The sequence below is a fragment of the Eptesicus fuscus genome, chromosome 10, assembly GCF_027574615.1.
Source record: "Eptesicus fuscus isolate TK198812 chromosome 10, DD_ASM_mEF_20220401, whole genome shotgun sequence".
NCBI lineage: Eukaryota > Metazoa > Chordata > Mammalia > Chiroptera > Vespertilionidae > Eptesicus > Eptesicus fuscus.
In genome coordinates, this window is record NC_072482.1 from 97,668,231 (window position 1) to 97,688,596 (window position 20,366).

The 20,366-nt window shown below is 66.8% G+C and overlaps 1 protein-coding gene across 1 annotated transcript; it reads left to right on the plus strand.

Moving 5' to 3' along the window:
- The first annotated feature begins 217 nt into the window (after nucleotides 1-217).
- Nucleotides 218-20,028, plus strand: KIF25 (kinesin family member 25). The gene is made up of 15 exons (XM_028132909.2): nucleotides 218-324; nucleotides 1,580-1,645; nucleotides 2,113-2,205; nucleotides 2,923-3,058; nucleotides 3,494-3,597; nucleotides 3,863-3,951; nucleotides 4,135-4,171; nucleotides 9,479-9,546; nucleotides 13,266-13,340; nucleotides 15,170-15,301; nucleotides 16,411-16,587; nucleotides 17,118-17,269; nucleotides 18,520-18,720; nucleotides 19,032-19,187; nucleotides 19,778-20,028. The coding sequence occupies exons 1-15, from the start codon at nucleotides 250-252 to the stop codon at nucleotides 19,927-19,929; spliced, it is 1,713 nt and encodes a 570-aa protein (XP_027988710.2). The 5' UTR covers nucleotides 218-249; the 3' UTR covers nucleotides 19,930-20,028.
- Nucleotides 20,029-20,366: the final 338 nt, after the last annotated feature.

Sequence of the window (20,366 nt, forward strand, 5' to 3'; positions counted from 1 at the left end):
CCGCGGGCGGGTCCGTTCCTCGCGGGAAGGCGGCGGTCGCGCCCTCGGGACCTCGGGGCGAAAAGCAGAAACGTTGGTGCTTCGCCCCAGGAGACCGGGGCTTCCGGGGCTGGGGGCGCGGCGTTTGGGGGAAGCGTCCCGGCGCTTAGCTCCTCCCCGTCCTCCCCACCCGGCGCCCCCTCGCCCGCCCGCCCGCCGAGACCCGGCCGGACCCAACGTCCGGTGCCCGCCCCGCCCCACGAGTGGGCGATGCCAGCGGCGCGCGGTGGGCGGTGGGGGCGCCTCCCTGAGCGGCGGGCCCGGCAGCTGCAGCGGCAAATGCAGGTGAGGGGGGGCGACCTCCGGGAGCCTGCCCCCTGCCCTCTGTCCCCTGCCCTCTGACCCCCTGCCCTCTGACACCCCCTCCCCCCGAGCACAGGGCCTGGAAGCGGTGGGGTGGGTTTGGGGGTCCTACCGAGGTAAAGAGCAGGCACGCCACATGGGTGGGGCCTGCATCATCACCTCTAACCACTGAGCTTCCCCTGCTGCACCTGAGGGGGGGGGCCTACCCCGGTCACCTCCTGTCCCCACCTGCCCCCCTCCCCATCCACTCCTCTCCTCCTGGGCCTCCCCCACCCCCTGCTCACCTGTCCCCTCTCCACCCAGTGCCTCACTCCCACCCGCACCCCCACCGAGGCGCCTGCCACCCTGAGTGCTGTGCTCAGTGCCAGAATGGGGGGCCAGGCATAACTCTGGTCTCTCGGGTCCTGCCCTCCGGGTGAGGGAGCACAGGGAATGGTGGGTAAACACCCAGACGAGTGGACACCGTGGGCGGCCGTGGTCACTGCCGCCCAGGCAGGTGCAGCCTCCCAGCGGGGGTGCAGCCACAGGGCCGCCTGGGCCGGGAGGGCGAGGAGCTGGGAGGGGCTGTGTGGGCTGAGGGCCTCCCTGGAGGAGAAACGCTGAGCCTGGTGTGGCCGTGGCCGTGGCCGTGGCCAAGGGGCTGGGACTGGGAAGCCTGGGGCAGGTAGGCGGCGGGTTGGGGCGGAGAGGCCAGAGGTCAGCGCCTGGCGGGCAGGCAGGGCTGTGCAGGACGTCCCTGTCCTGTGGGCAGGAGGGGCTGCTGACGAGGCGTGGGAGAGAGGGAAGGCGCGGGAGATCTGTGTTTTGAAAATTGCACTTCGTGGAGCAAGGTGGGCAGGGCGACCTGCAGGCCGGCGGCGGGAGGGCCGTCCAGGCAGGGCGTCCGGGAGGGGAGGCAGAATGAGGCCGCTGAGGGTCGGCCCCAGCAAAGCAAGCAACTCTGGTGAAAACTGTTTAAAAGCCTCTGGGATTGCTCACGGGCACGCATCAAGGAGAAACGCCGAGAAAACCCACCTCACGTCAGAACGAGGATGGGCGCGACACGCAGGCGCCTGCCTGACCCCTGGGTGGGGCGCCCAGGAGCTGCTGGTCGGAGCCACGGGGAATGGGTCACAGACTCGGGGGCGGGGGCTGGCTCCTTCCCCAGCCCCGTGCGGAGGCGCCTGCCTCTCTCCGCGGACTCGGTCCTGGGGGGACGGTGCCCCTCGACGCTGACGTGGACGTTCTCTTGGGTGAGGCCAAAGAAGAGCGGATCGCTGAGCTGGAAACGGAAAACGCTGTTCTTCACCTGAGACTGGCCCAGGTGACATCCCCGTCTCGTGGCTGAGCTGTGAGGCCCGGGGCGGACCTCAGTGGTCAGTCTGCCACGGCCCTGCCCGCCCCATCTGCAGCCCGAGCTCCCTGCTCTCACCCCCCCACCCCCCACGAGAGCGGTGCCGGCTGGGCAAAGACGTCAGCACGTTCTGTCACCAGGGAGCCTGGCGTGGGCTGTCCACGCGTGACCGCTTGGGCTCCTGTAGAAACCCCTGAAGACGCCCCGCGTGTCCCCTCGTCCCCAGGCCCACGGGAGCCCCCGTGCCTCGGGCTGCTCTTTGATGCCGGCATCCGCCCCTGGCACCTGCCCCTGGCACCCGCCCGCCCTCCTGGGCCTTCAGACACCCTGCACCTCTGATGCTGTCCCGAGTCCCACCGTCACAAGCGCCCCACATGCGGCCCCTGCTCAGAGGCGGGGTTGGAAGGCCGCCATCCTGTTTTTCTCCACAACCTCAGCGCCTAAGGCTGGCGGGGACGGCGGGGACGAGGTGGCGCGAGGGCCTCCCACAGCGGACACGCTCGCTCCTCCGGCTGCAGCAGGCGGCTCAGGTAGGCGCCGGGGCGGGCACCCTGCCCCAGGGAACGGCTCTGTGGGTGACTCGCTCGGTGCTGGACTTCTGGTCAGTTGTGTGAGGCCCGCGGCCCCAGGAGCCCAGTCTCGGGCGGAGAGGGGCCTTGATTCGGGGAGCAGAGCTGCTTGCGGGGCGGCCGCTGCCCTGCCCTGAGGCGGTGGGCTGACCGCAGCTCTGCTCCCCACCGACCACACAGAGCACCCCGAAAGCACCTGTGAGTGTGCGGACGGAGGGGCCACGTGCTGCCCCACAGCTCGGAGGCCTGCGCGGTGGCCTTGCAGACGCAGGGACTGAAGGAGCCGCAGAGGGGGGTCCAAAATGAAAACTTCGAAGTAAAAAGCAGTTTGTGGGGGTCGTCACGTCCTAGGGCGGAGTCTGCCGAGGATCAGAGCTGGCTCCCGGGTCCCAGGGGACCGAGCCGGCACCCAGGACGTCAGCACACAGGCCAACCTCCCCGTGCAGGAAGCCGGCTTCCCGGGCCGCTGGGGACGCTGGATTGCGCCAGTACCTCAAACGCAGGCGCAGGAACCGCGGCGGCGGCCGTGACTGCGCTTGGGTTTAAGCAGACTGAGTTCATGACACACGGATGCCCGTGACAGCGGCTGCGGGCTGTCCTCCTCGATAGACGCATCGGTGACCATCTCGGTGACGCCGTGGCAGCCAGAGACCCTAACTGGCCCCTCTGCCGTGACAGCGGCTGCGCCAGGACCTGCGGGAGCTCCGGGCCGCCTCCGCGGACCTTCTCGGGAGCTGCCGGGACCAGCAGCAGGACTCTCTCTCCCGGATCCTGGCGGCCGTGCAGAGCGCGCAGCACCACGGGGCGCTGCCATGTAAGGGGTCCCCTCCCACCCGGGAAGCGGGCCCGCAGGCCTGGCGTCCAGGAGTCCACCCGCCGGTCCGCCCTGGTCCCTCCGCTCTCACGTCCTGTCCCCACTTGTCAGTAAGGACTCGGCTGCCCTGGAGTCCAGGCAGGCTTGTCCCTGCAGCCAGGCTCCGTGCCCCTCCTCCGGGGTCTCCGTGGAATGTTCCGGTGTTGGGGCCGTGGCTGCCACGTGTCCGGTCCCTCACCAGCGGTGCCGAGCGCTGTGCCAGTTAGTCACGGGGTCAGCGCACAGCAGCCCCTGCCGCGGCCCTAACGCAGCCCACAGCCCTGGGCACCCGCTGCCCCGGTCTTTCTGAATGCCCTGCCCTCGGAGGAGGTGGGTGGGAGCCAGGGGGGGCTCTCTCCCACGAACCTCGTTGTGACGGGGAGCCACCCCTCCCAGCGTGGCGAGCCCGGGCCCTGCGCCTGGAGCAGTCCCTGCAGGAGCTGAGCGCCCGCTTCCACCGCGAGAGGCAGAGGCGGCGGCGGCTGCACAACCGCCTGGTGGTGAGCGTGCGGGCGCCTCCTGTTCCCGCGGGGACGTCGGGAGGGAGGAGAGCCAGGGGGCCGGCGCTTCACTCCCGGGGCGGGCACGCCAGGCAGTGGAGGGTGTGAGAGGCAATGGGGGACCTTGCGAGAGGGCGGGGCGCTGTGGCTCGTAGGGATCTGTTCAGCAGGGGGATGGGGGTAGGAGGCCCCGCACACATCTCCACCCAAGGCCCCGAGCGGGGAGGCGGCGGCGGGCTCAGGAGCAAGGGCTGTGCTGTTGCAGGAGCTGCAGGGGAACATCAGAGTCCACTGTCGGATCCGCCCCGCAATGCCTGCGGCCGCCGAGCCTCCCGACCCCGTGTCACACAGCAGGTAATCTGTGTGTGCACATGTTCATGCATGTATGTATGTGTGCGTGCATGCATGGTGCACATGTGTTTTACGGGGAAAACAGACGTGGCAGTGAAACCGCACGCCTGCTATTTCCCAGCCGTGGTCCCTAAGCAGGGGCCCCGGGCTCTGGGTGACGTGTTTTCACGCTGTTCCCCCCCGCAGCTCTGCGTCCGGAGACGTGGCCCACGCGGTGGACGACGTGAGTGGTGTTTCCTGACCAATGAACTGGGAGGAGCCATCTGTGATGGCGTAGATGTTCCCCAGGTGCCCCCCGCGGTGCCACCGAGGTGCAGTGACCACGAACCTCCTGCTCTGTCCCGCGCAGGCTCAGCTGAGGAAGGCGGTTTTGTTTCTTCGTTTCCGTTGACCTCCTGTGGCCCCCTGCCCTGACCTGCACACCTGTGCGTGTGTGGGCCTGTGCGTGTGTGGGCCTGTGCAGTGTGCGCACCTGTGCGTGTGTGGGCCTGTGCAGTGGGCGCACCTGTGTGTGTGGGGGGGCTGTGCAGTGTGCGCACCTGTGCGTGTGTGGGCCTGTGCAGTGGGCGCACCTGTGTGTGTGTGGGCCTGTGCAGTGGGCACACCTGTGCGTGTGCGGGCTGTGCAGTGGGCGCACCTGTGTGTGTGGGGGGGCTGTGCAGTGGGCGCACCTGTGCGTGTGTGGGCCTGTGCAGTGGGCGCACCTGTGTGTGTGTGGGCCTGTGCAGTGAGCGCACCTGTGCGTGTGTGGGCCTGTGCAGTGTGCGCACCTGTGCGTGTGGGGGCTGTGCAGTGGGCGCACCTGTGTGTGTGCGGACTGTGCAGTGTGCGCACCTGTGCGTGTGGGGGCTGTGCAGTGGGCGCACCTGTGCGTGTGTGGGCCTGTGCAGTGGGCGCACCTGTGTGTGTGTGGGCCTGTGCAGTGGGCGCACCTGTGCGTGTGCGGGCTGTGCAGTGGGCACACCTGTGTGTGTGTGTGGGCTGTGCAGTGGGCACACCTGTGCGTGTGTGGGCCTGTGCAGTGGGCGCACCTGTGTGTGTGCGGACTGTGCAGTGGGCACACCTGTGTGTGTGCGGGCTGTGCAGTGGGCACACCTGTATGTGTGCGGGCTGTGCAGTGGGCACACGTGTGCGAGTGCGGGCTGTGCAGTGGGCGCACCTGTGCGTGTGTGGGCCTGTGCAGTGGGCGCACCTGTGCGTGTGGGGGCCTGTGCAGTGGGCGCACCTGTGCGTGTGCGGGCTGTGCAGTGGGCGCACCTGTGCGTGTGCGGGCTGTGCAGTGGGCGCACCTGTGTGTGTGCGGGCTGTGCAGTGGGCGCACCTGTGCGTGTGCGGGCTGTGCAGTGGGCGCACCTGTGCGTGTGCGGGCTGTGCAGTGGGCACACCTGTGTGTGTGCGGGCTGTGCAGTGGGCGCACCTGTGTGTGTGCGGGCTGTGCAGTGGCCGCACCTGTGCGTGTGTGGGCCTGTGCAGTGGGCGCACCTGTGCATGTGGGGGCCTGTGCAGTGGGCACACCTGTGTGTGTGCGGGCTGTGCAGTGGGCGCACCTGTGTGTGTGCGGGCTGTGCAGTGGGCACACGTGTGCGAGTGCGGGCTGTGCAGTGGGCACACCTGTGTGTGTGTGTGTGCGGGCTGTGCAGTGGGCACACCTGTGTGTGTGTGGGCCTGTGCAGTGGGCACACCTGTGAGTGTGCGGGCTGTGCAGTGGGCACACCTGTGTGTGTGTGTGGGCTGTGCAGTGGGCACACGTGTGCGAGTGCGGGCTGTGCAGTGGGCGCACCTGTGTGTGTGCGGGCTGTGCAGTGGGCACACCTGTGTGTGTGCGGGCTGTGCAGTGGGCACACCTGTGTGTGTGTGGGCCTGTGCAGTGGGCACACCTGTGCGTGTGGGGGCCTGTGCAGTGGGCGCACCTGTGCGTGTGCGGACTGTGCAGTGGGTGCACCTGTGCGTGTGTGGGCTGTGCAGTGTGCGCACGTGTGCGTGTGCGGGCTGTGCAGTGGGCGCACCTGTGTGTGTGCGGCCTGTGCAGTGGGCGCACGTGTGCGTGTGCGGGCTGTGCAGTGGGCGCACCTGTGCATGTGGGGGCCTGTGCAGTGGGCACACGTGTGCGTGTGCGGGCTGTGCAGTGGGCACACCTGTGTGTGTGCGGGCTGTGCAGTGGGCACACCTGTGAGTGTGCGGGCTGTGCAGTGGGCACACCTGTGCGTGTGCGGGCTGTGCAGTGGGCACACCTGTGTGTGTGGGCCTGTGCAGTGGGCGCACCTGTGTGTGTGCGGGCTGTGCAGTGGGCACACCTGTGTGTGTGCGGGCTGTGCAGTGGGCACACCTGTGTGTGTGCGGGCTGTGCAGTGGCCGCACCTGTGCGTGTGTGGGCCTGTGCAGTGGGCGCACCTGTGTGTGTGCGGACTGTGCAGTGGGCGCACCTGTGTGTGTGCGGGCTGTGCAAGGACAGCACTTCACATGAGTCAGTGCACTTGAACGGCCTGAAGTTTGCAGCGTAAGAAAAGAAACCCAATGCGAAGCCGTGGGGTTAAGTGTGAACTCCGTGTTAAAGCGGAACGGACACATCAGATGAACGAAGGCAGAGCTGACGTTTTATGAGCTGATCTGAGCAAACATCAGTTCAACCAGCAGCGCCGCCCTGAGGTGGTGAGGAGGGCTGCACCCAGGGGAGGGAGACCACAGAGAAGGGGCAGCAGAGAGAGGCGCTCGCTGATTGGCTGCAGCAGAGAGAGGCGCTCGCTGATTGGCTGCAGCAGAGAGAGGCGCTCGCTGATTGGCTGCAGCAGAGAGAGGCGCTCGCTGATTGGCTGCAGGTGAAGCGGCTGGCTCTTCGGGGACGGGCTGTCCCGTGTTTCACCTGTTACCGAGGCCCCAGGGCAGTGAGGCGCTGGGTCTGGGGCCTCCTCAGTTAACGCTGCTGTGAACTCACACTCACGTGTTTCTTAGCTTCTTGCACCAAAAGGGCCAGAGGCGGCGGCGAAAGCCCTGAGCCCCGCGCCGTCGGGGTACAGGGACCCTTCGGGGTCTGTGTTGCAGGGGTCCCTCCAAGGCTCCTCGTCTTTCCCACAACTGCCGTCGGGTCGGCCTGGTGATGGGGACGGACCAGCAGCAGCTCCTCCCAAAGGGCCGTGGGCGGGCTGCTGGCGCCCTCCTTTATAAGCCAGCGAGGGACACGCCAAATTCCTTGTTTTGTTTTGGGGGTTTTTCCTCTTGACCTCTGGTCTGACGCACCAACATCACTGAATCGGGTGAAGGGGCACTGAGGTGCTCCCTGTTGGGGGACGAGGGCTCCTTTCAATGCAGATTCCTGTTAGTCCCTCCTTTGGGCCGAAGACCTCGGAACACATTGGAGGCACGGCCTCCCCTGCACTTCCCACGCCTGTGGGCGCCGAGCGCAGGGGCCCCGAGCGCAGGATCTGAGGCCTGGCCGGCCCTGGGGCTCCTCCTCCTCCTCGCTGTCCTCCTCTGCCACTCTGTCGGCACTGCTCCCGTCCTCCGGCTCCCCCGGCTCTTCCAACTCAGACGTTGGCAAGTTTTAAAAAGACGCACCAGGATGAGGTGACATTCTTCGGATTGGGGCGTTTGGATTGTTTTTAAAAATCAGCAGAATTCAAGTGGTTTCTTGATGCACAGACCTGCTTGTTCAAGGGCCTCACGCCAGTAGAGTGCGGAGACAGCAGGCGACGGGTGCGGTGACGCCGTCCGCTCGGCTCCGTGTCCGCCTTGGCCTCCGGGAGGCCGGCGAGCGTGTTTGCTGGGGTGGGGACGCAGCGCCCGTCAGAGCGCAGTGCGAGCCAGCGTGAACCGTCGGGGAGGCGGCCTGTGAATACGCCCCGAGAGTCCGCCGCTGCCTGGGCCTGGGGTCGTCAGGTGGTTCGTGTTTTCCACGGAACTCGCAGCGGCGTGTCTGACGACAGGCTTCCTGCCGGCGGCGCTGACCCGCTGGCCTCCCAGCTGCCCTGATCCTCAGGGTTACTGAGCCGGTCAGTCCCCGGTCACTGAGTTCTGGTGTCGCTCACACAGGGTCAAGACGAGGTCAGACTATCGCTGGGAAGGTGCTGGGCAGAGAGGGGAAGATCGGGCGCACCTGAGGAGGTGCTCAGAGATCCAGATTTGCAGGGTCCTTAACAAATAGCCGTCCTGCGAGGCAGGTTCTCGGGGCCCAGAGCCGGGTTGGGACCGCTGGTGTCCCCGGGAGCACGTGGCGTCCATGGGGAGCACGTGGCGTCCATGGGGAGCACGTGGCGTCCCTGAGAGCACGTGTTCATGGGAGGTCAGCCCGGCGGCGCCTGCCCCAGAGGGAGCGTGTCGTCAGGCTGACAGCTCTCAGGTTTAGGTAAAAGGAACCTGTTGGCCCAGGAGCGGGGTCTCCCGGGGAGATGGGGGCTGCGTGTGTCTGAATGAGGAGGACTCATGAGGCCGGCAGGAGGGGCTCCAACTGTTGGCGAAGGTTGAACTCGGCTCTGGGATCCTCTCCGATGCCGTTTAGCACCCACTGCTCCCCGTGGGCGACAGCGGAGCGGCCACGGGGATTTGGGTTCCGGCTGGTTTGTGGCTTCCAGACTCCTGGGTGGTGTGGCTGAGCCTCGGGGAGGCATGTGAGCCTCTGCGTTGTTCGTTTGTTTGTCTTTATGACTGAAGTGTAGGCGTCTGGGACGCCCAGCCCTTTGGGGCTGTTGCTGTGCGCTCGCCCGGCGCCCTGGGGTGACGCTTTGGCGTGACTTTAGAGGAATTCACGAGACCAGGCAACAGGAGAAGGAGGCCGAGCCGCAGGGAGGGCGGCGGCCGCGGTCAGACGGGCTCAGAGCCAGGAGCCCGGGCTCTGCCCTTCCCGTGAGGCCGCGCCCGTCCGGGTGAGCGCCGGGCCTTCGCCCGCATCTGGGGTGACAGGACCCGGAGCCCCTCCCATTCACACCCGACCAGGGATCGGACCCTCAACCTCTTGGTGCCGGGATGCTCCAGCCAGGGAGCCACGCCGGCCAGGGCGGTTTCCTGATTCTTCCCTCTCCCGTTTCCCGTGAATTCGCATTTGGCTTTAGAATGGGAACTGGCTCAGGAGACGTTTTGCTTTAAGGGAAGCTACGCTGAGGCCGCGTTTCTGGCTGGACACGGCCTTGGCTTCCCTGCGCGGCTGTCGTGGGCAAATCGCGTGCAAACAGCTGGGGTCCTCACAGCCCCGCCCTCCACGTCAGGTGTGCGTGAGCTCTCAGGCCGGGGCTCTGGGCACCCCTCCCGGCCCTGACTTTCGCCCCCACATGGGGGCAGCAGGCCCCTCCGAAGGGCCGAGGGCCAGGGTTGCCGCCTCTGAGGGCCATACGGTCTCTGTCTCAGCCACTCAGCTGTGCAGTCGGGGAAAACGCGGCACAGATGGCGATGGAGCGGGCGGGCTGTGTCCCCGGGACTCTGTTCTCAGGGTGGGATCGGCTCTGCTGGCCTCTGCAGGGGGGCGGGGGGTCACCGCTGCCTCCGCTCGGGGTCGCCGCTGCAGCCTGGCCGGGCCTCACCGCCTGTCACCCTTGCCCACTAGGAGACGGTCCTGGTGCGGTGCAGCCGGCCCGGTCACCACGCCGTTCACAAGACGTTTCACTTTGAAAGGTAAGTGCTGTCAGGAGGCCGTGAGCGCGAGTGGCACAGACGTGCGTGTCGGTGAGGGTGATGAAGAGGGTACAGCCATCCCCTCGTGGCTGATGGCGAAGGAACAGGGACGCACTTCAACGCCTGGGGCCGGAGCACGTGGGCACCCACCTGCACGGTGAACGGGCCTCGAGCTGCACGTCACACGCGGTGCGAGAACTAAGGGGAGCCTAGGCCCAAATGGAAAGCATGAAACCCTAAGACGTGGGCAGGAGATCAGGACACAGGCGGGGCCTGGGTGACCAGGGAATTCTCAGAAACGCCGCCGCAAGCGTGACCCGTAGAAGAAGGAAGATGGAACGGTTTTCCCCTGAGGCCTGGGCTCCACCTGGCGTGCATCCGTGTTCCCCACGAGGACGGGTCCCTCCATCCTGTCCCCGTTGGTCCGTCCCCTGCGGCGCACCCCGCGGCCACGACACCGTTTGTAGATCTCTCTCCGGTCCCGTGGTGTCTGTCGATTCCTGTGGCCGACCGCGCTGTCTCAGGCCCCACGCTGTTCTCTCCCAAGGTTCTCCTATGAATTTTATATTCAAATTGTCTAGTCCCCCCAAACCCGAGGGTCTTTGTGACATGGGGGGCAGGTGAGCTTATAAACTAACTTGGGAAAACTAACGTCCTCACGGAGCCGCGCCTCCACGTCCCGGGACACGGCGCCCTTTCTGTTCTCTGCGTGTAACTCGCGCCGGCGGGTGCGTCAGGCTCCTCACGGAGGCGGCACTGCCTGCTGGTGGGTGCCAGGCCTCACCCCTCTCTGCCCGGCCTGGGAGCGTCTGAGTCTCGTCCGACCTACTTGGTTGGCGATGCATGAACGTCAGACGTTTGCTCCTGAATCTTACGAACGGCCCCTCCTGGGCTCTGCTGTGAGCTGCTTCCTCCATCCCCAGCCGCCGGCCGTGGCCGCTGCCCGCGGAGCAGGTGGCAGGACCGTCCCTCCCTCGCTGGCTGGAGAGACGCAGGGTTTCTCGTTGCGATGCTTACGGAGCCCGGAACACGCTCGGTGCGGAAAACACTGCCACCCCTGCCCAGATGGAGGCCTGGGGACAGCCGTGTGCTCACGGTGGAGGCCTCGGGGACAGCCGTGTGCTCACAGGTGGAGGCCTGGGGGACAGCCGTGTGCTCACAGGTGGAGGCCTCGGGGACAGCCGTGTGCTCACAGGTGGAGGTCTGGGGACAGCCGTGTGCTCACAGGTGGAGGCCTCGGGGACAGCCGTGCTCACAGGTGGAGGCCTCGGGGACAGCCGTGTGCTCACAGGTGGAGGCCTCGGGGACAGCCGTGTGCTCACAGATGGAGGCCTCGGGGACAGCCGTGTGCTCACGGTGGAGGCTTCGGGGACAGCCGTGTGCTCTCAGGTGGAGGCCTGGGGGACAGCCGTGTGCTCACAGGTGGAGGCCTGGGGGACAGCCGTATGCTCACAGATGGAGGCCTCGGGGACAGCCGTGTGCTCACGGTGGAGGCCTGGGGACAGCCGTGTGCTCTCAGGTGGAGGCCTGGTGACAGCCGTGTGCTCTCAGGTGGAGGCCTGGGGACAGCCGTGCTCACAGGTGGAGGTCTGGGGACAGCCGTGTGCTCACAGGTGGAGGTCTGGGGACAGCCGTGCGCTCACAGGTGGAGGCCTGGGGGACAGCCGTGCGCTCACAGATGGGGGCCTGGGGGACAGCCGTGCGCTCACAGATGGGGGCCTGGGGAACAGCCGTGCGCTCACAGGTGGAGGTCTGGGGACAGCCGTGTGCTCACAGGTGGAGGTCTGGGGACAGCCGTGTGCTCACAGATGGAGGCCTCGGGGACAGCCGTGTGCTCACAGGTGGAGGCCTCGGGGACAGCCGTGTGCTCACAGGTGGAGGCCTGGGGGACAGCCGTGTGCTCACGGCCAGCACAGGGTCTGCGTCAGGATTTTGGAAAACTGACGGAGACATGCGGTCGTTGACCTTTGGGGCGATGCTCGGGGATCACGGCCGAGAAGGGCAGTGCTGGCCTGACAGCTCGGAGACCTGCGTGTCCGCACGGGGTGGCGGCAGGAAGGCCTCGTTGAGGAGTTCATGGTGGTGGCCGCCTCCTCGGCCGGCGTCTTCCCTGAGGAGGTCGTCCTGACGTGACAGCCTGGTCCTTCGCATCCGGGATAACATCCTGGAACTCGCGGGTGTTCCTCTTCCCGGCCCCTCGGCGCGGCTGCTGGAGCGCTAACCGTTGTGTCAACCGCCCTGCACCCACCTCAGTAGGAAGGAGTGTGTCTGTCCTTTGACTTTTACCCAGAGTCCCCCTCCCGCCCTCCCTCTGCTTTCTCCCGCCGTGCTCACCTGTCACCGGTGACTTCCCGTGAGCCACCTGCGTCTTCCCCTTTGACCGTCACGTGAACCAGGTGCCGAGCTGCCCTTCTCTGAGCGTCACCTCACCCCCTGGCGGGCTGCTCCCGCCGTTTGCCGACAGATTCGGCTCAAAAACGATTCTTCAAGGTTTGAGGTTACTCATTGGCACCGCTCACGGCAGGAGCGTGACGTGGTGATGCCGTGATTTCTGAAAGCGCCATCCTCCTCCAGAGGTACGGACGGACGGTGACTCCGAAGGCACCTGAGGTGGGCGCTGCGGCCGCCACGGCGGTTCCGGTTGAGTCGCCAACAGGCCTGGGCCACGTGGGCCCGGGCACCCGGGGCCGCTCGCTGTCCATCTGCTTTAATATTTGGATTGATTTGGGGTGGACGGTTCAAAGATGCTCGAGGAGCCTGCCCTCGCCCTCGCCCTCGCCCGCCCGCTCGCTCTGCGTGGCCTCGGAGGGTGCGGGACCGGCAGCCCCGTGGGCAGGGCCCGGGTCCGACCGTCACGTGTTGCCCGACGGCAGGAGCAGTCTGGCTGCAGCTAAACAGAAACGTGGATCCAGGAAACACGTTTAACAGGAAAGCACGTTCCCGCCACACACACAGCCGCCTGCTTGTTTCACGTGCCCCGTCGCTCGTCCGCCTAAGCCTGCTGCCGGGTCGCTTCACCCGGTCTCAGGGACACGGCGGGCGCGGCTGCGGGGGCCCCTGTTGGAGCGGCCGTGGGTCCCGCTGTGCGCTGACGTCCCTGCACTGACCCGGCTCGCGTGGCGAAGAGCTTGGACGTGAAATTGGACAAGACTCACCGATGCCGCCCAGAGGGCAGTGCTGACGAGTTGTTGGACCGACTCCCGGCGCCGTGAGGCCGCAAGGCCGTGGCGCCTTTCTTTCTTCTCTTTGCTGCTGCGCAAACATTCATCCCTTTGCTTCTGCTTCTTACATTTTTGAAGCCGAGGAAACGAACCTCCACTCCGCCTTCACCTGTGCTGCCTGGAAAGTGAAAAAATCAACCTTTTACTTTAAAATCTATTTTTATTGATTTCAGAGCGGAGGGGAGAGGGAGAGAGAGAGAGAAACATCCATGATGGGAGAGAATCACTGACCGGCTGCCTCCTGCACGCCCCCGACTGGGGATCGAGCCCACAACCCGGGCCTGTGCCCTGACCGGGCATTGAACCATGACCTCCTGGTTCATAGGTCGAAACTCAACCCCTGAGCCACACTGGCTGGGCTGCGATCTTTTATTGATGAGAACTCTGAGTCTGGACGGTGTCGGGTGTGGTCGGGAGCACGGGGGGGGGGGGGGGGGGGGCGTTTCCCAGAGTCCCTTTCTCCTAACGATGCCCATTTCCTTCCGCGTTGCTCCTCAGGGTCTACGGCCCCGCGGAGGGCCAGGCCGCGGTGTTTGCCGACGTGTGCCCCCTGCTCACATCTCTGCTGGACGGGTGAGTTGGGACGTGGTTGCGGTCAGTCCGCACAGTCCCGTGGAAATGCGAGTGGATGTCTCGGGTGCCGCGGGGTCAGGTCACGGGGCCGCGGGTCTGCACGTCACCCCCTCGCCACCCGCTGCCGCCCCGAGCCTCTGCTTCAGGGGTCCTGGGTCTGACATCCATCGGGGCGCGCCCTCCACTAGGACCCGGGAGAGCTTTCTCTTTTTTTAATGTTTTTTATTGATTTCAGAGAGGAAGGGAGAGGGAGACAGAGATAGAAACATCAGTGATGAGAGAATCATTGATCGACTGCCTCCTGCACGCCCCGACTGGGGATCGAGCCCACAACCCGGGCCTGTGCCCCTGACCGGGAATGGAACCTGGGACCCTTCAGTCTGCAGGCCGACGCTCCATCCACTGAGCCACACCAGCCAGGGCGAGAGGCTGGTGGAGCCTTTCTTTCGTGAGCAGGTTCCGGAAACAACAAGGCCCGGGGGTTAACGTGACCTTCGCTGGAGCTGCCGTCCGAATCCGAGGCCGCGGCTGCGTCCTGAGCACTGGCCTGGGCTTCCTGGTGGTTTGAAAGGCCTTTAAAAGCCTGTGTACACCCAAGGGCGCGGCTCAGGGTGGAGCGTCGACCCAGGAACCAGGAGGTCACGGTTCCATTCCCAGTCAGGGCACATGCCCGGTCGTGGGCTCGATCCCCAGTGCGGGGCGTGCAGGAGGCGGCCGGTCCATGGTTCTCTCTCATCATGGGTGTTCCTCTCCCTTCCTCTCTCTCTGAAATCAATAAAAATATTTTGCAAAAATAAAAGCTCGTGTACCTGCGGGAGTCGGGGGTCTTCCCCACACAGACGCACAGACGCGCCAGGGAGGGCGTGGGACGTGGGGTGCGCGCACTGTGGCCCCTCACTGGCCCAGGTGACGCTGAGGGCGGGCCCAGCCGCTGGCACCAGGGCCGCTCGGCTGCGCCTGCACAGCCAGGAACGTGTCAAATATTCTTTCAAATGTTGGGGTCTCCCCGTTGGCATTGGGGCTCCAACTGGCAGGAAGTGTGGGTCGCCAGGACTCCTCACCTTCTGCGAAGTGAGCTGCGGGGAGCACCCCAAAAGAGCAGCGTGGGGGACAGACCGCCTGCCCCCGAGGGCACGTGGCCTCCTGGTTCACAGGTCCCTGGGGAGAGCCGCGTGTAGGGAGAGGTGTGGCCTTGCGAGGGCTCTTGTCCGAGCGCGGGCCTCCGAGGCCGCGGGGTGCGTTTTCAGAACCTCACAAGAAAACGTGCCAACTTCTGTCACTCGTGCACACTAAAGCAGGCCTGGCGTGCGTGTAAATTCCCACCCACGTATAGTTTTCCATGGATTTTTAGAGCGTGGAAGGGAGGGGGCAGAGAGACGCGGGGACGGCTGCCTCCTGCACGGGCCCTAGACCCGGAGCCACAGCCTCCCCCTCCGTGCGGCGGCCGGTGCTCTGACCCCTGACCCCCGGCCAGGGCATCGTAAGCCTGGATTTAGGAAGACGAGTTCCCACAGGGATCCCGTGCTGCCCGGGAGCTGGAGGGAGTGGACTCGGGAGGTGGGGCTACACAGGGCGCCGAGAGCCGGGGTCGGGACCAGCCCTGGCTCCCACGAGGAAACACGGACACGAGAAACACGGCGATGGGATGCGTGTGTAACGGATCGGGCTCAGTCCCTGCCGCGCAGCCAGGCAGCCCGGACCACTTAGCAAACGGCGGCTGTGGGTCCGGGAAGGGCCGTGAGCGAGGCCGTCGCACAGGCAGTGCGGGAGGCTCTCCGGGGCGGGCCCCGGAGCCGCGTGGCTCCCGCTGAGCCCGCGTTCACTTCCAGGTACAACGTCTGCATCATGGCCTACGGACAGACCGGGAGCGGGAAGACTCACACCATGCTGGGCCCGCGGCCCCCGGGCGCTGCGCAGGCCGACACGGGCCTCATCCCCAGGGCCGCCGAGGAGCTCTTCCGGTACCTCAGCCACTTGGGGCGCCTGGGGGCGGCTTCGGGGCGCCGACTAAGGGTGCCTGGGGGTGAGGCCGGGGCTGCCGCGGGGTGAGGTGGCTGCGGGGTGAGGTGGCCGCGGGGTGAGGTGGCCGCGGGGTGAGGTGGCCGCGGGGTGAGGTGGCCGCGGGGTGAGGTGGCCGCGGGGTGAGGTGGCCGCGGGGTGAGGTGGCCGCTGCCCAGCGCTCTCCGCGGAATCAGCCCGCGCTCGAGGGGTCGGCCACCTGGTTGGCTCCCAGGTTTTCCCTTTGAGTCCTCACTGTCCTTGGGGCCCCCAGCAACCCCGACGCTGAGAATCGAGAAATGCACACTCTTTGGCGACCGGCGTTTTACCGGAGAATCTGACTTCTGTTCCTTCCACCTCAGCCGCTCGTCATTCGAGGGCGTCACGGCCCCGGGCCCGGCTCTCCCGTCCTGAGGGGGCACCAGGCGTGTTCCTTGGCGCAGACACGTCCTGGTCACTCGTGTGCACCGAGCAGGAGCTGGAATCAGAGTGTCGTGGGACGAGGGGGCGGGAGGGAGGGGCCGGCTGTGGTCGCCCCGCCCTTGGCCGGGCGGGGGGGGGGGGGGGGGCGGTCTCTAAGGGCTCAGCATCCCTGTTTTTGAACTTTGCTCGTCAGGTCCTGGCGCCGTGGCAGGCGCCTCTGGAGCTGAGCCAGGAGGTCAGGTCTCAGTCTTCCCACGACGGTCCCTTACTCTCTCCCGGCCGGCGCGGCTCTGGTTGAGCATCTACCTATGAACCAGGAGATCAGGGTTCCGGGTCGGGGCACAGGCCCGGGTTGCAGGCTCAAACCCCAGTGTGGGGCGTGCAGGAGGCAGGCAATCAGTGATTCTCTCTCATTGATGTCTCTGTCTCTCTCTCTCCCTCCCCCTTCCTCTCTGAAATCAATCACAGTATATTTTTAAAAGAAATAAGGCTGATTGTCTCCAGCGTGGCCGATGGTGACCCGGCCCGGCACTCGGGCACGCGGCTTCTGGGAGTACGAGCGTGTCCCCTCGGGCCGCCCTCTGACCACGTCTTTGCTCCCTGGCTGGCTTATCCCCTGTGTCACGTGTCTCCCCCCCCCCCCCCCCAGGCTTCTGTCAGAAGATCCCTCAGAGAGGCCCCGGGTCGAGGTCTCCGTCGTGGAAGTTTATAACAACGATATTTTCGACCTTCTGGCCGAAGACGGCTGCGCAGAGCGGCCCGGGCTCAGGCGCGAGGTGCTGACGACCAGGGAGGGGCGGAAGGCGGTGTCCCCGCTGACCTGCCTGTGAGTACCTCCGGGGGGAGCGACCTCCCCGCGCCCCGTGTCGCCGAGCCAGCCCTTGGTCCACGAGACCTTCGCTTGACTTCATGCTTAGCAGGTTTCATGCTTAGCTGCAGGTTTCCGTGTGCCTTAGAATGACCTTTTAAAACCACAAAACAGCCCGGCTGGCGCCTTCTGTGGTTGAGCCTTGACCTATGAACTAGGAGGTCACGGTTCAATTCCCGGTCAGGGCACAGGCCTGGGTTGTGGGCTTGATCCCCAGTGTGAGGCGTGCAGGAGGCAGCCGGTCCGTGATTCTCTCTCATCACGGATGTTTCTCTCTCCTCCCTCCCTCCCTCCCTGAAATCAACACAAACGTGTTTAACAATAAACTAAAACCTGGTCGCCCGTGTGCGGCGGACGGAGCCGGGGTGCGGACGGAGGGGCTCGCGCGGTGTGGGCGGCGTGTTTGGGGGGCGGGTGGGCAGTGTCGGCAGAAGCGACGCGTTTGCTGTCCTTTCCTCTGGTGCGAGGTCGCTCCGTCGCCCCCGCAGGCCCGTCGGCAGCGCGGGGGAGCTGATGGAGCTCGTGGGGGCCGGCCTGCGGCTCAGGGCCCGGCGCGCCACGTCCGTGCACGCGGATTCGTCTCGCTCTCACCTGGTCGTCACGGTGACGCTGACCGCAGCCGCCTCCAGGGACGGCACCCGTGAGTGGCCCTTCGCGCCTGGTCGGCTTGCGTACGACGTCGGTCACGTAGGCGCCCGCAGGTCTGAGGCCTCACACGGCCCGCGAGGGAGGGAACGGCAGCTGCGTCCTCAGAGGGTCTGGGGTCCAACCCCAGAGGCCACTGGGCTCCGGGGCCGAGACGGAGGGGACTTGGGGGCGGGGGAGGGACCCGCTTTGCTCAGAGAGACGCGGCGGGGAGGGAAGGAGCAGGGCCAGCTGGGCCCAGGCGCACGAAGCTTCAGTGGGGGGTGGTGGGGGGGAGAAGGGGGGACCGGCCTGCAGCTCAGGAAGCTCCACATGTGACTTCAGCTTTAAAGCGACGCGCGGTTCTGGCAGGAAAGCTCCGCCGCTGGGCACCACCGGCCGAGGAGGAACCTGTCCGGCCCTGGCTGGTGTGGCTCAGTGGATAGCGCACCGGCCCAAGCACTGAAGGGTCCTGGGTTCGATTCCAGTCAAGGGCATGCATCCCTGGTGCAGGCTGGATCCCCGGCCCAGGTTGGGTGCGTGCGGGAGGCAACCAATCGATGTGTCTCTCTCACATGGATGTCTCTCTGTCTCCCCCGCTTTCCACTCCAACAATCAGTGGGAAATTACCCTCGGGTGAGGATTAACCAAAGAAACAGCAGCCTGGTCTCGGGTTAGCACCGATGGGACCTCTCCCTCGGGCCGCGGCCACGAGGCCTCCAGGTCGGGCGAGGACGCGAGCCGCCCGCCAGCCCAGAACTGCCCTGTGTGGCAGGGCCGGCCTCGCCCCAGGGTCGGGCAGGGGTGCGGCCTCCCGCTGTGGGGAGCCCTGACCATCGCCCGAGTCAGCGTCCTCACGGAGGGCGCGGTCTCCACGCTCCTGTAAGAACTGCTTGTGCCGTTTCTGTTTTCCGCGGTGCCGTCGGTTCCGAACCCACACGCGAGGGAGCTGACCCGGTCTCGCAGGAGGGCGTGGGGGATGCTGCGGGAGGGCCGGCAGGAACTGGGGGCCTGTTCCCGGAAGGCGCGCCGCCGGGTTTCTGAGTGGGTTCAGCTCGTCACCGACAGCCCTTCCTGAGACGCCGCAGCCGTGTTCGTGGGACCGGCTGTCCACGGGAAGCCATGCCGTCTCCGGCGCAGCTCGGTGTCACTCGTCCGCGTGGGAGAGGTCACGCGCCGGCCCGGCTCTGTCCCTGGGGGGTGGAGTTCGGGGCGCAGGCGGAGGTGAGGGAAGCTTCCAGAACACCTGTGCCACTGTCCTTGCAGCTGAGCCGCGGTCCAGCCCGTCACCGCCCCAGGCGCCCAGCTGCCCCTCACCGTCCCCGCCAGCAACAGGGAGGAGGCCGCGTGCTCCCCGCAGAGCCTCGTCCGGGTCCCCGGGGGCCCCGCCCGAGAGCCCCGCCCGGCCCGCGGGGCAGGTGCGTGCCCGGCTGCAGCTGGTGGACCTGGCGGGCAGCGAGTGTGCAGGTGAGTGGCCGCCGTCTGTGTGGTGGGCGTCCCCCTGGGTGAGCTGGGGTGTGGGGTCCCAGCCAAGGTGACCTTTAAATCCTTGACCCCTGCACCCCCCGGGCCAGTCCAGGAGCGAAGGGCTTGGCTCTCCGTGAGAGCGCCCCCTGTTGGTGGCCGTACAGGTGTCTCGAGGTCTCCCGGCCGCTGCTGCCCGGAGGGACTCCCACTGCCTCTTGCCCGGGGCCCCATTGCCTTCCCGGGTCATGCCGCCGTGTCTGCCTCGAGTTTGGCCCGGCCCTCACTGTGTGCCTGGCCTCCGACCGTCCCAGCGGCGTCTGGAGCGCGGGGACCAGCGCTGAGGGAGGCGTCCTTCATCAACCGGAGCCTGGCGGCCCTGGCGGACGTCCTGGGGGCGCTGGCCGCTCGCCGAGACCACGTCCCCTACCGCAACAGCAAGCTCACCCACCTGCTGCAGGATGCCCTGGGTAACGTGTCCCCGAGATTCCCGGGGGTCCCTCCCCCACGTTCCCAGCATTGTGCGCCCGCCCCGCTCCGCACTCTGCCGTCCACCTGGGGATTGGGGGGCGGGGAGGGCGGGCAGGACCCAAACACGGGGGAGGGGCCGTTCTCAGCCGCAGCTCATCCTCGGTCTGGGGCAGCAGTTCCCAGTGTTCCACTCAGGGCGTCTGCGCCTAAGAGACCCTGGGGCTCTGGTCCCCAGGGCCGGTGCCCCCGGTGAGGAGTGGGGGACATGGGAGACGTCCTCTCTCACGGCGGGCGCTTCCTCCTGGTCCCTCAGCTCCTCCTTCCCTGTGCCCCACCCCCCACCCCACACTGCTCGCCCCTGTTGTCCTTAAGGCAAAGGAGGTGCCAGTCCCACTGGGAGAAGCCTGGCGTCCCTCCCGGGCAGCAGAGGGGTCTCACGCTTGGCTCTCGCTGGGCCCCCGGGGACTGGTGTCGGTCTGCAGACCAGGGCCTGGCGGGAAGACGCTGTGGCCCCTGGGCCCCTGGGCCCCGAGCCCCCTCTGGCCGCGCCCACAGGCCGCCTGCCTCCGGGCCTTTCTTCTCTCTTTAGGAGGCGACGCCAAGCTGCTGGTGATCGTCTGCGTGTCCCCCCACCGGCAGCACGTGGCCGAGACGCTGCAGAGCCTGGGCTTCGGGGCCCGCGCGCGGCAGGTGGAGCGGCAGGGGGGGCGGGGCCGCCCGGCCCCCAGGGGTCCCCGGTGAGGAGCGTGGGTGCTTGTGGGCTTCGTCCTCCCTCTCCTGTTTCCTGCCACGAGTGCACGTGTGATGTTCGCGCCCCGAAATGAACTCCTTTACATCCGACGTGACAGCCCTGGTTTCTCTGCGGTAACGGCCACGACCCCTGACAGGAGCCCACGCACCAGCCAGGCCACGCGGCCAAGGCAGCGGGCGCCCCTGGGGAGGCGGGTCCGGGGGCAGTGGGCGCAGAGGGTGCTGTCCCGGCAGAGGGGGCCACGCAGAGCCTCACAGCCGGCTCCTCGCACCGACCGGGCCAAGCTCCCGGGTTTGAGCTCGGGGTCCGGAACCCGACCTGGGCCCTGGGGTGGCTCTATGTCCCCGACAAACTCCACGCCCCCGGTCCGTGTCCTCCTCTGCACAGCGTGATCCCCGCAGGCGGGAGGCTGGCGGGATGAGGAGCC

Bases quoted from the DNA above. Each gene is read 5' to 3' on its own strand.
- KIF25 (XM_028132909.2), top strand. From the start codon at position 250: ATGCCAGCGGCGCGCGGTGGGCGGTGGGGGCGCCTCCCTGAGCGGCGG. The intron at 3,059-3,493 runs GTAAGGGGTCCC...CACCCCTCCCAG, and splicing joins GCACCACGGGGCGCTGCCAT to CGTGGCGAGCCCGGGCCCTG. The intron at 13,341-15,169 runs GTGAGTTGGGAC...GTTCACTTCCAG, and splicing joins CTCACATCTCTGCTGGACGG to GTACAACGTCTGCATCATGG.